This window comes from Sciurus carolinensis, chromosome 5 (assembly GCF_902686445.1).
Source record: "Sciurus carolinensis chromosome 5, mSciCar1.2, whole genome shotgun sequence".
In the NCBI taxonomy this organism is placed as follows: Eukaryota; Metazoa; Chordata; class Mammalia; order Rodentia; family Sciuridae; genus Sciurus; species Sciurus carolinensis.
In genome coordinates, this window is record NC_062217.1 from 32,220,272 (window position 1) to 32,237,327 (window position 17,056).

The 17,056-nt window shown below is 37.7% G+C and overlaps 1 protein-coding gene across 7 annotated transcripts in view; it reads right to left on the reverse strand.

Moving 5' to 3' along the window:
- Dclk1 (doublecortin like kinase 1) overlaps positions 1-17,056 on the reverse strand; it is a 335,028-nt gene that overhangs the window by 302,769 nt on the left and 15,203 nt on the right. For all 7 annotated transcript variants that reach the window (XR_007108673.1, XM_047552013.1, XM_047552011.1 and 4 more), the window contains exon 3: positions 4,678-5,024. Coding sequence is in view for 6 of the 7 variants with exons in the window: in XM_047552013.1 (XP_047407969.1) it covers positions 4,678-5,024 (347 nt within the window). In the remaining variant the exon portion in view is untranslated. The remainder of the gene's footprint in view (positions 1-4,677; positions 5,025-17,056) is intronic.

The following is a 17,056-nucleotide window of genomic DNA, read 5'->3' on the forward strand; positions in this document are numbered from 1 at the left end:
GATTTAGCAGCTCCAGACAGCCAGATTTGCTTTTCCATAAAAGGATTCAGGAGATATGCAAGGGTATCTTTGCAGCAAATCTTGTACTTTGGGGGCTTACTTTAATCACTTAAAAAACAGTCACACTCCAAATGACCTTTGGGAGCAGTCACTTGGCAGGGTGAGTGAATAACATACAGCAAAGCCCCAACAGCCTGCCCCACGTGGTGGCAAGAGAAGAGACTCAGGTTGAGACTCTGAAAAGTCCCTCTGATAAGGAGAAAGGGGATGCGACTTTAACCCTCAACTAGCAAATACCGTTTTTCTAATTGTGTGTGTGTGTGTGTGTGTGTGTGTGTGTGTGTGTGTGTGGAGGGAGCTTAATCAAAACCAGATAAATAATACTTCACTGAAAACAGGACACAGCAAGTATTTCCTTGGACTCCCCAGTCACGCCAACCAAGAGCCTGATTTCATGTTCAGCTGAATCATATACGCTACGAAGAGGGGGAAAGGTTATAGCAAACCTCTTACTTCAGTGTCCCTGAATGAAGAATGGAGTTAGAAAATCATTAGAAAAGACCTGCTCACAAATAGGCTACTCTTGAGTCAGCACAGTCATTCTGACAACTTTCAGCTTCCTGCAAAATCCTATGTGGTGCATTTCCAATATGCTGAATTCCCTAGATCAGCTTTAAAATTTCAAAAAAAAGTTCTGTAAGATGAACTCCTGGGTTAGGGCTTCATGCAAATCCAAGAGGCCACAAGCAAAGAAGTCTAGTGGTGGTAGGAATGCAAGAGGGCAACGGGTGGTCTATATGCCCTCTGGTCCCCATCTCCTCCCGGTAACAAATCAAACAGTAGGCGTTGGCTTTCATGGTTCCATTGTTAAAAATCTCAGTATCAACAGTACCTATTCCAGGGCTGTATCTGCTGGCTTCCTGAAGGCAATGTGAAAAGCTGTTTCTGCTTGCATATCATCCTCACCACTCACTTACCTAAAGTAATCAAGCTATTCTGGTGGTGTTTTATTTTGTTGTTTTGTTTTTGCTTTTAACCTACAGTACTGGGGATTGAACCTGGAGCACACTGTACCACTGAGGTATAGCCCTGGTCCTTTTTATTTATTAATTTATTTTAAATTTTGAGACAGAGTCATGCTAAGTTGCCTAGACTGGCCTGGAACTTGCAACCCTCCTGCCTCAACCTTTTGGGTAGCTGGGATTACAGGTGTGTACCACCACATCTGGCTCAAGCTATTCATTTTTCAAGTAATTCTATTTTCTCAATACAAAACTAGATTCTTTGAAATACTTTACTGGGTGTTGGAGTCTCCACATTGTTTGAGTTTGATGCAAAGACTCAATAAAGCTATTAAAAAAAAGTGGGCCAGTATGTTAAAGATGATGTCCTATTGGCCACATGTGGACCCCAGTGCCACCACGGGTAGAGTAAGATGCCATTGTACTAAGCAGCACGACATTCCACAGGAAGGTTTTGAGGCAAGTGGCTTATTCTCCAAGGCTCATCAAGCCCCAGTCTCTGCCGGGGATGTCAAAAAATTCTACTCTAACATAGTTCTTATTGGGCAGATTTCTCTTTTGAATTTAAACAATTTTAAAGAGTGCTGGAGTCCATGAGGAAGCATTTCTGTTCTCACTGGGAACCCCAGGAAAAAGTTTTTATCTTCATTCTACTTTATCATTCAAACCCTTTGCAGTTTTTTTTTCCTACTCCTGCTATGAAAAGAACATGCTATAATAGAAGAAAGGTCTCAACAACAAACTATAGGCTTGATAAAAAATGAACAATCAAGTACAACAGTCAGTAGAATGACTGGGGAAAATAAAATTATATACATACATATATGATCAGAAAACAGTCAAATAATATCCCTGGACAAATTGCTCCTGCTATCATTTGGATCCTAAAGGTCCCCCTATAGGTTCATGTCTTAAAGACCTGTTCCTTAGGCTGGCACTATTGGAAGGTGGCAGAATCCTTAAGGGATGGAACCTAATGGGAGATCTTTAGGTCACTGAGAGCATGGCCTTGAAGGTGTCTGTGGGACCCTGGCCCCTTCCTCACCCTCTTTTACCTCCTGCCATGAGGTGAATGACTTTACTAGCCATGTGCGACCGCCATGATGTGCTGCCTTGCCACAAGCCAAAAGCAATGGGACCAACCAATCAGACAGAAACCTCTAAAAGTTTGAGTTATAATGAATGTTTTTCTCTTTGTAAGTCAAGTATCTCAGGTTTCTTGTTAAAGTGTCAGAAGGCTACCTAACACAGAGCCCTGAAAAATCCTTTCTTACCAGCACAGTGGCACACACCTATAATCTCAGCAGCCAGGGAGACTGAGGCAGAAGGATTGCAAGTTCAAAGCCAGCCTCAACAACTTAATGAGATCCTAAGCATCTTAGCAAGATCCTGACTCAAAATAAAAAAAGAAAAGAGAAAAAAAGAACTTGGGGATGTGGCTCAGTGATTAAGTGCCTCTGGGTTCAATCCCTGGTACAAAAAACAAAATAAAATAAAGATATATATTATATTATATATATACCTTTACCTCTGTGTGCTGCTTAAACATATCTGTGGCAATACAGTGGTTACCAAGAAGATCTAGAGTAAGACTGGTTCAAATTCCACCTCCACCACTTATATTTCTGTAGTCTTGGACATGTTTTTAATAAGTTCTGTGCCTTTGTATCTTCATCCAATAAATGGGAATAACAATCCAGTTGCTATAAGGATTAAATGTGCTAATACATGCAAAGTACTCAGAATTATGCTTAATAAAGCTGTTATAGTCACTGTAGTAAAAAAATTGATTTCACATGTATTATCACAGTTGATCCCATAAGCACTTTATAAAACAGCAGTGATTATTTTATTCATGTTTTATTGGTAAGCAAAATAAGGCTCAGTTACATGTATCAAAAAAATCCGTAAAGAATCTGTGGATAAGCCAAGATTTGAATCATGGTCTGTTGATATTAAACCTGGGATTCTTTCCCATTACACCCAATTATTTACATTTAAACCACAGCAAACATAGCCACTATAAAATACTGACATTAGATGCATTCAGAAAATGAGAACCGAGAACATCATAGTACCTATTCTAGGAATTCATTCTTAGATAAACATATTAACTGATCAGTTAATGTAGAGACTAGCTAGAGTAATGAAAGATGATTTTTAGACTCAGTGCATAGCAATTTGAAATTCCCAAAATTCTGAAATGAGGAGGGGAGGAGGAAGACTCATCAATATGTATACTTGGTTCTAAATTATACTTTTGACAAAAAACAGGTACGTTTCCATCTTGGGAAGACTTAACTCATGGAAATGCAAAATTTCAGAATGGTGGAATAAATCCTTAGAAATGGAACCAGAGGGCCTAAATGTTTTAATGTGCAGTTTTCCATCTTACTAATACTATAATTCACAGGCCAGCACAGTGGACTTTCTGGTCACTGATATTTTGATAACATTCAGGTGGTAGCTTCTTAGATCAAGAAGACAGAATCTTGTCATTAGAAATCCTCATCCACATGCAAGTTTTATGAAACAAGCAGAAAAGTGGTCAATATAAATGAACAACTGGCACATATACCTTCTTTCCTAATGAATTTTTATAAGTTTGAGCATTTAAATGGATCCCTAGGGGAATAATTCTTTCATGACTCACACTCTTTATAGTATTAGCATCTATTCTAATTCATTAAGTTTAAATGTGTTAGCCGTCAAGAACTTGCATGAGTCTTCTACTTAAAAAGATCAATCTCTTAATTTATGAATTCAGTTTTGATTTTAAGCTGAACTATACATACAAATCATTGAAATCATCCCTCAAAACCAAAAAGGCATTTTGATAGCCACATTAAAAAATAAATTTTAAGCAAAGATAAAAATGCTAAAAATGATCATCTTAAGGACACTGGTAAACTATGAAAGACTAACAAATTGCACTGTGCATTTTATCAGTGTTTTTTTGTTTTTTTTTAATAATCAGTTCACTGTGGGTTCTCTCAAATCTTTACAGAAGTCCACACAAGACCCTGAAAGCTAATGCTTCCTTTCTGTTCATCTCACATTAAAATGCCCACCCATCCATGTTAATAGATGGTGCATTTCATAGCTAAAGAAACCTCTCTTTCATTTTAATTCTGAAATTATATTTTTAATACAAGATACATAATATTCTAGACATATGTACCCTAAAGCCATCAAGATGATGACATGTCATACTTGAGACATATATTTTAAAATCTATAAAATTTAAATAAGTCTCAGCAAACATTCCTGAGACACAGAATCATAAGATGTTATCTACATTATTCACCTCTACATCCTACATGCATGAGGCTATAAGACAAAGGGCAAAATTGAAAACACATGATTGAAAAGCATCCTTATGCTAAGCAAATGATACTGAACAAGTAGAAAGTCCTGAATAATCACTGACTTTTCAAAGACAGTTTTTATCTTTACTTTATTGCTATGATTAATTCTGCCCAGCACTAACCTTGGCTCAGCTTGAGACCATGTACACCCTTATTGAGTAACTGACCCAGTTCCCTCAGTGACTTAAGAAAAATGCATGCTTCAGGTCCACTGTAGGACACATAGACCCCCCAACTCCCTGGTTGGTCCCTGCAAAGTCAGAGTCCTACTCAGACGCCACCCTTACCTGTTTGCCATCCAAGGTGTACAGGCGTTTCACCACTCCCGAGTCCAGCTTGATGGCGTCCGTTATGTCAGTGAGGACCTGCTCAAAGGAATGAGCTGTTTTCTTGTTCAGCAGAATCCTGACTGCTTTCCGCGGCTTCACTCCACTTCTGATGATGGTGACCAGCTTAGGCCGAATGAAATCCTTATTCTCCCGCACCTCCGAAGGGCTGCCTTTAGCAGTGGCCAATGAAGACACGGCCCGGGAAGCCGAGGTGGTCTTGACATTCACTGACCAGTTGGGGTTCACGTTCTTGGTATACTCCAGTTTCTTGAAGGGCTCTATTGAGCCGCACACGTAACTCTCTCCTAAGAAAGAGAGAAATATATTTAAATCTACACTAAGCTAAACTCATTTCTTTTTTTTTTTTTTCTATTTTGTCTCTTATTTCTATTTTTCTCCTTATAGTCAAGAACAAGATGCAACTTTTAATACAATGCTGGAGTGATTAATATTGAATGAAAAAGAAAGATTTCTGACTCCTTGTTTTGTCAGCAACAGATTGGCATCTTTTTCTTTGTCTTGGAGTTAGTGACAGAAATATTGTTATGTTTCAATCAGTCCAGAAGGTATAAAATTGAATTTAAAATAACAAATATTCTCTGGGACTTAGGGGCATAAAATTTGTAGAAAACTTCAAAATCAGAGGTATCTTGCTACCTGAGACAATTTAAAATCTAGAAACTGATCATAACACATCTACTTAAAATAGTTACGAATTTATAAATGTGTTGAGAGTATATGCTAAACACTCCATAGTCAAGTAAAAAGCAAAATAAAAAATAATCTCCCTTTCCTCTTTGGCTATCTAATTAGTGCTGACCATGTTAACCACATACACTAGTAAGTCAATTCATATTTGGTGATAGGTAAAAAGGTTTAGAGAATGTTTAACCTACAAACTGTAGCTTCCTAAACTGACTCTACAGTAAAAAGTTAAATTTGTATTTAAAATGACTCCTTAACTTTTAATTTAAAAAAATAAAATGATTCTAACAGAATCTTTTCATGAAAATAGTCTGTTAGGATATGGATAACACAAAAGAAACTAACCTATGTACCAAGAGATGATAAATTGTAAAATGACTGATTCTAAATATAGATTTCATAAAGTTAGGTAAAAGCATTTTGCATTGAAGATTTTATAATGGATTTTTTATGTGTTAATGTCTTTATAACCAGGAAAAATGCTTAAAAAGCCTACATAATTGCAAGTAAAGTGACCTAGACCTCATCTAACACAACCCATTTACTTTTATCTAAATCCTTGCCCTATTTTTAAATTAATGGTGCAAGCATGCAGGGCCACAAAATTAAGAATCCACATAAAAATAACAGAACCAGCATTTCAAAAATAAGAAAGGCCAGCTACACATTAGCAAACATTTATTTTGCAAATTTTTTTTAAAAATTTCACTCTAATGTATTAAATATATATTAAGCCTCACTAGAAATTGTACAAAATAGTACAAGTTTAACCAACCCCCAACACCTGGCAGAGCATGACTTGTCCCAACTGTTTTTCTCAGCATTTAAGTAGATAGCAAAAATACATATGAAGGTATTATTACAGTGGTATTTTTGAATGCTCATTGGAAGGGGATCATAAGTGTGAAAGTGGAAAAGAGGGAATTGGAAATTTTAGTTCAAGACCTGGTCTCTCCACACATGTGACCTTGGACAAGTCCCTAGATGTCTGGGTAGTATTTTGTCTGTAAAATGAAACCTCCTGGGTTTTAATGAAGGTCCAATTAGAGGGAATGGGAATATAGCTCAGTGGCAGGGCACTTGCCTAGCATGCACAAGGCCTTGGGTTCAATCTTCAGCACGGAAAGAAAAAAAATTAGTGATCAAAGTGACTTCAACCACACATTGCAATACAAGTGAGAATGACCTGAAGTGGCATTACCCTAATTGTGCATAAGCATGAAAGGAAAATTAAAAATTAAATTACTAAATATTATAAGCAGGTCTTATGTTATTAGGTACTAATTGTTTCTAAACATAGTTACCAGTGGACATCACACTGGATCCACCTCAATGAGAACACCTTAAATATTCCTCCCAAAAAGCACACAGCCCATAGCTTACCTGGATCACAGTTCTGTGCTAACTGAAGCTATGCAATTGAATGATTATTTGTAAGTTTATGCACTAAGTTAATAGCTAAAAGCATACAGGAGTTCACACTTCAACAAAGAAAATTTTTTAGGAAAAATCGAGTTAGAAGAGGGAGGAATTTCAAGAATATAGCAATATTGAATGGATTGGTTGAGGGAAAACAATCACATTTTTTACATCTTCTTAGATAAAGCACACTGAAAATGTCTCCAGAGTCACTTGAGATAGTTAGTAATGTGAAGGGTGGGCTCAAGCAGCAAAAAACAAAATTAATGAATGTTTAATCTGTAGGGTAACTGTGAGGTCCCCTGCCTTCATTACCACATTAAAAGATGAGAATGGGAATCATGGAGAAGGATGTGAGGATCCAATAAAGAATGATGATGTGCTAAAGGAGGAGGAGCTACCATCAGATCCAAGATCACACACTACATGGTGCTCATCATTTAGAGTTTACTCCACTATTAAGAATTTCAGGAAAAGCCAGCATGGTTCGTGTCCATTGATCACACAGACAACCTTACAATTAAACTATTTGGCTCCACATTTTGACTTTTACCTTAACTGTAATTCTGAACTTCTCTCTCCAACTGAAGATGTGGTCTCTGCCTTAACTCATTTATGTTAAAGTTGATGGTATTTTCTGATTCTATTTTTATTTTTTAAAAAGAGCTTTTCAAGCCAGGGGTGGTGGCACACTCCTGTAATTCCAGCAACTCAGGAGGCGGAGGCAGGATAGTGAGTTCAAAGCCAGCCTCAGCAACTTAGTGAGGCCCTAAATTTCTTAGCAAGACCCTGTCTCTGAATAAAATATTTAAAAAGGGTTGGGAATGTGGCTTGGTGGTTAAGTGCACCTGGGTTCAACCCCTAGTACCAAAAGAAAAGAAGCTTCCTCCCCTCAATATCCATAGGAAATTTGTTCCAGGATCCCCTGAGGATACTGAAATCTGAAGATACTCAAGTCCCTTATATAAAATGGTATAGTACTTGCATAGAACCTACACATACATTTTAAGTCTTAATACCTATTACAATGTAAATGCTATGTAAGTAGTTGTTAAGCTGTATTGTTTAGGGAATAATAATAAGTCTATATTTCTTCAATACAGATGTAATTTTTTCAAACAATATTTTCAATCCAAATTTTCATGGACATGGAACCCACAGATACTGAGGGATAAATGTAAAGTGCTAATATACGTGTAATTGTAAATGACAAAATATGATTATTCTGCATGGGAAGAATGTATAGTCTTGGTTTGGTCACATAGCTTTGGATAGGCAGTGTTTAATCTCTTACTTAGTGAGACCAAGGGTTAAAAGATAAATTATAATCTTGCTAGAGATTTATAGGTTGCATTCAAGTCTCAACATGAGGTATGTGTAAGAACTATTTAAAAATTATAAAATAAGACAAAATTACCATATCATACTCCCTCTTATATATATTAAGCCACCCCAAAGTCTTGACCTAACTTCTATTGCAACAATAAAATAAAAGTGAATGTATCTAAAAAACCAAGGTGTATTTGGTCAAAATAGCCCAAAATTTGCTTTAAAAGTCTTCCATTACTTTCTATAGGTAAATTTAAACAAGGATGGCAAATTGCAAAGATCTTAAATGATTTAAAGGAAATATTGTAAAAATCTATATACTGGAAATTACAAAACTGGTTGGTTATCACATGGCCAGTTTGGGTTTGTTTAAGATATGATCTCCCTATATTGCTCAGGTTGGCCTTGACTCCTAGACACAAGTGATCCTCCTGCCTCAGTCTCCTGCATAGCTGGGACTGCAGATGCAATGCCACCGTGCCTGTAATACTGCCAGTTCCATTTTAGTTTGTCAAGGCAAAAAAATTTCTGTGATAAGACTGATTCTCCACTTGAAATGTAATATTCTGGGAGTCGAAGTCACTCCAACAAATGACAAGGACAGCAGAAGAAGCATCTGCCAAAACTGTGGTAGCATTTACAAAGGTCCAAAGTTAATATTTGCTTCTATGCAAAAAGAGAGATAAAGAAAATGATAAGTACAAAAAGGTAAAGAAATAAAGCATGAAATTATGTTTGAATCCAACTAATACCTTTTAAAATGTCAAAAAACAGTGATTTCTTCCCTGAGAAATTTAAGTATTTTCAGGAAGTTCAAGGAAAAAAATAATTTCTGTAAGTAGATTAGATTATATTTAAAATAATGAATCTATAGTTTTGTTTGTTTTTTACAAAGATCACCTACGAATTTTAAAGTTATTCTATTTACCATTATTTTTCAAAGTATTAGAATAAATTTGCTCTAATAAAGTTTATTATAAAAAACTAACAAAGTTAATTTTTTTCTGGGGGGGGTACCAGGGATTGAACTCAGGGGTACTTTCACACTGAGTCACATCTCCAGCCCTATTTTGTATTTTATTTGGAGACAGGGTCTCACTGAGTTGCCTAGGGCCTTGCTTTTGCTGAGACTGGCTTTGAACTCAAGATTCTCCTGCCTCAGCCTCCTGAGCTGCTGGGATTATGGGCATGCACCACTGTGCCCAGTTCCTGCAAAGATAATTCTATTTTGCCATTAGCTCTCATTTATTTAAAAAAATATATAGAGATATAGATATATATATATATATATTGTTTTTAGTTGTCGATGGACCTTTATTTAATTTGTTTATACGCCGTGCTGAGAATCAAACCCAGAACCTCACACATGCTGGGCAAGTGCTCTACCACTGAGCCACAACCCCAGTCCTAGCTCCCATTTTGAAACTATAATATTTTCACTTTAAATAAGTTCTCTATGCACCATTGAAAACTTTTGGTAATGAGACACTAGTTTTCTCTGGTTGACCAGGCCTAGAGCACAGCTATGAATGTATTCCTTCACAGCACCCCATACTGGGGTATTCTAGAAGTTTGTCCCATTTCCCCATAATGCTGGAGTTTTTCAATGGTTAAGAGCTATGACTCATAAATTCTAGTTCTGACATTACTTGGCATCAGTCTGAAAATGACCTAATTCCCATCCTTCCTATTACCAAAAGTTGGTGCCTCTAAAATTCTTTTAAGTCTAAAATGTGGCATGTTCAAAAGTATCTTAAGTGTGGAATATCTGTAATATATTTCATTTTCCTAGAATATAAATTTTCTTATTGAAAACTCTAGTGATTAAATTTCACTTTGTGAGTGATGGCAAAATTTAGAACTCATACACTGAAACTTTGGAAAACAAACTGAGTTTAATTACATAAAGGATTTTTTACAGAATAAAATATTATAACATGCCTCCTGGACATGACATTTTATGAGCCAACTCAGATACGCACAGCAACATTTCATATCTACCTGGAAGGCACCAGTTTAAGGAGATGATTTTCATGGTGCTATAAAAGGCAAGGAAAAAGATTCCCCAAAGGCACTTATGGGTTATTCTTCCACAGAAGTTTTTCATAATATAATGGTATATAAAAATAAACTTACAGAAAATAAATGTGAATGCTATGTCAGACCTGTGGGGAAATGTCAATATCTCTAATTCAAGACATCAGAAAAACATTGTAAAGGAAAAAATTGTGATATACGAATTTTTGAAATGTAAAACTGATATATTTAAAAAGTAGAGAAAATAAAATTAAAAAGGGAAAACTGAGGATCTATAATACATCAATGGCTTAATATAATTGCAAAACTTATTATAATTTACAAAAATACAAGGTTCTAAAATATATGGAGAAGGACAAAAACAAAACAAAGTAGATATAATAAATCATTAGAGACATTAAATTGATAAGAACCCTTTTGGAAGCAACATGACAAACTGTATTTGGAGCCATGAAAATATTGGTATCTTCGACCCATAATCTCATTGCTAAGAATTTCTCCTAAGAAAATGACAAAACAGCAAAATAACAGAATTACAAGTATATAGCATTAACAACCTCCTAAATTGTCCACAATAAGTGCAAGACCAGAATTAGTCACTCTGGGAAGTGAAAGAAACTTAAACCACCAGCCTGTCCTCAAGAACTTAGAAAGCAATACATGTATATAGAAGGATTCCACCACAAGGCAGCATGTACTGAGTGCTAATCCTAATTCAGAAGAGAAAGAAGTCACTTTCCATTTCCCACCATACTTTCAAAGAGAAGATGGGATTCATGCCAACCTTGGAAGCAAGGGTATGATTTCCATTGGTAAAAAAGAGAGAGGAGAGCAATTCAGATGTTGTTTTTCCAGGACAGTGAAGACATAGTAACATGTTTTCCTCAGAAGATAAAATAAAATTATTTCCTTAAACAAGCAAGTTGGATAAGACTGAAGTAGTCACTAGAGTTTCCTGGGTGGGGGTGGGGGGGTATACCCAGGCTACAGTGTAAAGGAAAGGCCAAAGAAAGGTGGGCTATAGGGGATGAAAGTCAAGATACAATCTTTAGAATAGACAAGGAGAGGAGATGGAGAATGGACTTTGCATATGTACACTAAGGTTGGAGAGGAGTGGATACTATGAGGTGTAATTAGCAGGTACGATCAGTAGAATTGGCAGATTGATTGGATATGGAGCCCCAAGAGAATGTGTGTCAATGACCACCCTGAAACTTCTCTTTTGGTCTACTTTGCATATACCACAGTGGATGAAATAAGAAGGGGAATAGGTTTTGGATTAGGTGCTAGGCATGCAAATTTGACTGTAATTTTACCTGTAATCCTCACCACCAGCTTTAAATTGAATTTGAAGTACTTAAGAAACAGCAGTTAGAGTTTCCAGCAAACAGTAAAAAATACAGTTCTGGAGTTTGAGAAAGAGATGGATGTGGCAACTATAATCATAGTAACTGAAGAAAATGCTCAGGGAAAATGCCCATACCCCATTGGAAAAGCTGAAATCCAGAGTAAGAGCACTGTTTAAAGAGTGCCTGGAAGGACAAAAACTACTGAAGGGAACTGACAGAAATCAAGTGCTTGGAACAGCAAGTGTGTGACTGTGAATGTATGAATGTGGGACTCAGGGAGATCCAGACATCAGTATCCAATGACCCAGGGACAGTAGTGAAGAAGATAAAGATTCCTAAAAGGTCACTGGCTGGGCAAGTAGGTCACACATGGCCTTGTAATGGATACTTCAGTAGAATAGTGATGCTTAATTGTTTTCATTCATTTCATTATCCATTCATGCTCTTTCCTTTTTCTTCCAGTGATATTTATTGGACACTGTGTTTTAGTTAGCTTTAGCATTACTGTGACCAAAATACCCAATAAGAACAACCTACAGGATGAAAAGTTTTGATGGGGCTCACTCAGAGGTCTCAGTTCACAGACAGCCAACTCCGCTGCTGTGGGTCCAATGTGAGGCATCACATCATGGTAGAAGGACCCAGAGGAGGAAAACTGGTCAGCTCATGGTGGGGTCAGGAAGCAGAGAGAGGTTGGGGGAGGGACAGGGTGGTTCCGGGAAGACGAACCCTTCCAGGGCATGCACCCAGGGACCCACCTCCTCTAGTCATGCCTACCTGCCTACGGTTATCACCCAATCAGTTAATTCAAACTAGTATGGACCAGTTTGGCTACAGTTCTCATAATCTAGTCAGTTTATGTCTATTCCTGATTGACAGGAGCTTTTGAAGGGATACCTCATATCCAAACCATAACAACTTACAACTATCATGCTAGGCTGTGGGGACTCCAATGGCTCCCTCACTTCCAGAGGCTTGGATACAAAATAAATAAATACATCATAATGTAATGATCCTAGCGGGGTGGTTGAAGTAGGATTGACAATTGAGGAGGTAGAGACAGAAAATACATATTTTTATTTTATTGTGGAAGAACCTTGGGTTTGAGAGGTCAGCAAGATCAAGGCAAGAATTGTTTAGATTGTGGGAGATGTGTATACCTATAGGCCAAGAGGATGAACATGGAGGAGCTGCTGGTGGAAAAGGTTATTCGAACGTCTGCCATGTAGCAGATCATGTTCTAATCCAAACCATCTCACCAAAGCCTCATCAGCCAAGTACTAAGATGCCTCTTATCAAGGAGCACAATGTGCCCACTGAGGCACAATGACCTGGGTAGCTTGCCAAAGGTCATATAGCCAGTAAAAGTGGAGCCAAGATTCAAATATAGGTGGTCCAACTCCAGAACCTGTGCTCTTAACCACGATGCTCTTAACCATGATCCAAGGAGGGTCCCCATCTTACACTAAGGCAGGAGAGAAGAGAAGCCCAGAGAAGAGAGAACACAAGAAAAGAGAATAGCTGAGCTGCAGCCTGCAGTGCTGTGTATACCAATGGTTTATATGACACAAGGTCAGATAGGAGGGCAGCAATGGAATTGCTGAGAGAAGCACATTAAAGACTGTGGGCTACATTCTAGAAGTACAGAGAAGAGCCATTAGTAAGCAAAGGTGCAACACAAAGTAATCTATCTGTGGCCAGACTTACAGACAAGAAATCTGGTTTGAAGACTACTGTATGTGACTTGTGTAAATCTGAAAGGAGATAACCTGAGACAAACTATAAGAGGAATGGAAAAGCATGGGTCAATATGAACATATTCTAAAGGAAAGACAACTAAACTATGTATTTTTAGCTTAAGACCCTATTAGAACAGCACAAGAAAGAGACAAGAGTCCAGTAGGAAAATACTTAATATTTAATATTTAGCCCAGAGTTAATATTTAATTTTTTAAACATTTTTGCCTTTTTCCAATTTCTCTAATGCTCACTGTAGAAAAATGTATCACCCTTTCAGTCAAAGAAAGGGTCACTCTATCATTAAACAATTATGGGCCTTGGAAGCTATAATAATGGTGTTAGGGAGGATAAAATAAATTGAAGAAAGCTCTCAAACAGAATCTATAGGATTTTCTGGCAGTTTGAATTTGAAAGTTAAGAGAAGGAGATATAAATTTAGATGTGTTAATTTAGGCATGTCTTAGTTCATTCAGGCTGCTATATAAAAATGTCTTAGATTGGGTGGCTTATGAACAATAAGCATTTATCTCTCCTAGTTCCTGAGCCTGGGAAGTCCAAGATCAAGGCACTGGGTGGATCTGGCAGCTAGTCAAAGCCCATTCTTTGAAGATAGCATCTTCTCGCTGTGTCCTCGCATAAGAGAAGCCTAAAGCAGTTCTCTGAGACCCCTTTTATAAAGCAAATAATCCTGTTAATGAGAGTTCCACTCTCGTGACCTAATCACCAAAAGCCCCACTGCTTAACACTATCACATTGGTGCTTAGGTCTCAACATGTGAATTTGGTGTGTATCAGGGGGAGGGGCAAGTCACAAGCATTAGGACTTAACAGGTGATGACACATTGAATAAGATTTGAAATATGAGAGAAAAATATATTTTACCTAATGGGGGAAAATGAGTTCACATTTTATACATGGTGAGTTTGAAAGTAATAAGGATTAGACTCAGTTGAATACATCCAGGTGGTTGGAGTGCAAAAAAGAGATTAGAGAGAGAAATAGGCCTTAAAAGATGGGCCAAAATAACAGGAGCTAATGAGATCACAGAAGGTGATCCAAAGACAGAAAAGTGGAGGACACCATGTGTAAAAATGTAGCAAATAAGAAGGAACTAGAGAATCACCAACAGAACACTAGAGGAGTAAGTCCCACGGGCAAGATCCATCAACAAAGGCCAAAATTCATAACCAAAAACTCAGGAAAAATAAGACATTTACATAGACTCAAAGTTTCTCCCCAAAATATTTATTAATCACAAAGGGTGAAATAGTAACATTTCAGTTTGGACATGAAATATCCCCCATGAAGACCCATGCATCGAAGGTGAAGGTTTGTTCCCAAGTGCAGCAACGTTCACCAGTAGGATTTGGGCAAGTAACTGGATCATGGGGTCTGTAACCTCATCAGTTGATTAATCTATTGATGGATTAATAATTGGATGACATTGGAGGGAGGAGGTGGAAACTCGAGGAGGTGGAGGAAGTAGATCACTGGAAGTATGCCCCGGAAGTGTAGTTCTTGTTCCCAAGCCCATTCTCTTTCTCTGCTGCACCACTGCAGTGTTATGAGCAGCTTTCCTCCACCACAACCTTCTGCCGTGATGGTTCTACCTTGCAGCCAGCTGACTGTGGACTGAAACCCCTGAAACAGTGAGCCAAAACAAAGCTATCTTCCTTTAAGTTGTTTTTCCCAGGTATTTGTCACAGTGACAAAAAGTTGACTTAATACAATAATTTGAGAGAGAAGATACTTGGCAACACCCCTTAACCAACTGTTCTGGGGTAACTGGTCATGAGACCTAGAGACATCATGTACCCCGTGAAATGATGCACTGAGGAGGACACAATATCACTTCTGTGGAATTCTTACCAAAAATGCGTAACACCAATCTAACTGTCAGACAAACCCAAATTGAGGGACAGTCTACAACATAACTGACAGGTATTCTTCAAAATAGTCAACATCATTAAAGAGAAGGAAAAAATGAAGAACTGTCAGAACTTGGAGGAAATGACGGAGAAATTACAACTAAATGTGATATGTGATTCTGGAACATTCAGCAACAACATCAAAAAGAACATCATTGGGGAAATGAATGAAAGTCAAAAAACCTGTAGTTTAGTTGCTGTACATTAGTTTTGTTCAGGGTCCATGGTTTTGCAAGATATTCCATTATGGAAGCTGGGTGAAGGGAATATAGGAAATTCCTAATTTTTACAAATTTTCTATAAGTTCAAATTAATTTCAAAAAATATATTAAAGAAATGAAGCATATGCCCTGGGAAAAATAAAATAGAACTGAATCCCTACCTCATATATTATACAAATATGATTTCCATTAAAATATTTTAAATGAAAACATAAAAATGATGTATGAAAAGGAGAAAAAAATGGCTTCATGACCTCTGGTTAAAAGGGCCCTACAGGCATGAAAATAAAGGCCATAAATGAAAAGACTGATATACCTGATTATATAAAATATCTGTAAATTGACAGGGCAAAAAACATGATAGTCATTAGGGGCAATTTGAAAAAAAAACATTTTCAATTATTATCATAAAGGATTTCTATCTTTAAAAGAAGAAAATCCTACAAGTCAAGAAAACAGACCCCGATGTGGTGGAAAAAAGTGGTAAACAGTTACGGAGAAACAATCCATATAAAAAGGAATACATGGTCTGGAGTTTTAGCTCAGTAGTAGAGCACTTGCTAACACAAGTGAGACAGTGGGTTGGATCCTCAGCACTACATAGAAATAAATAAAATAAAGGTATTATATCTATCTACAAATTTAAAAGAGAAATTCAAAGCCTTTTAAACACACAAAAAGATGAAAATTAAAACTATAATGAAATAAATGTTTTTCTTTTCTTAATAGGTTGACAAATGGCCAAACATTTGATAACATACCATCTTGTTGAAGGTGGAGAACCAGCCACTGTCATATCTTACTGATCAGTGCAAACTGGAATTACCTCTGATGGAGAGCAGTTTTGCAATAGTTCTTAAAAGTTTAATGCTGGTACTTCTCTATCCAACAATATTACTTCTAGTAATTTATCCTAAAACTATTCACCTACATAAATGGAAAACATATATCCAAGGTTATTCATTGCAAAATTATTTGTAATAATAAAGGGTTGGATACATCCTAAAAGACCAAGAATGGAAGACCAATTAAATAAATTATGATACATTTGCATAAAGGAGTATTATGGAGTCAGTAGTTCTAGATGTACTAATATGAAAAGTCTCCAAGATTATAGCTTCAAGTACACACAGTAGAGTGAGAGCCTTTCTGAACAGAACCAGCTCCAAGTCTGGGAGCCAGTGCGGTGAGCTCCGGCCCGCAAGCAGCTTCAGGGACAAGGACAGGGCAGCCAGGGACTTCCCTAAGCAGCTCGGCCCCCTCCAGCGGGAGGCGCCTTTCAAGGCTTGCTTCTCGGAGCAGACCACCCAGTGAGAGCCTTTCTACACAGAGCCAGCCACAAGTCCTGAGCCAACGAAGAGCTCCGACCTGCAAGCAGCCTCTGGGATCAGGGCATGGCAGCCAGAGACTTCTCCAGGCGGCCCTGCTCCCTCCGGCCGCAGGCTCTTTCCATGGGGCGATCCAAGACGGCAGACTAGAGGGTGACTGCATCTCCAGTTGCTCCAGAACCCAGGATTCAAGAAGGGGAGGCATTGAGAGACTCGGACTGAAATAGAGCCACGGGGTGAGTCTCCCCCACTGGGTGAAACTCGGCCTGGGCAGCAGGCACA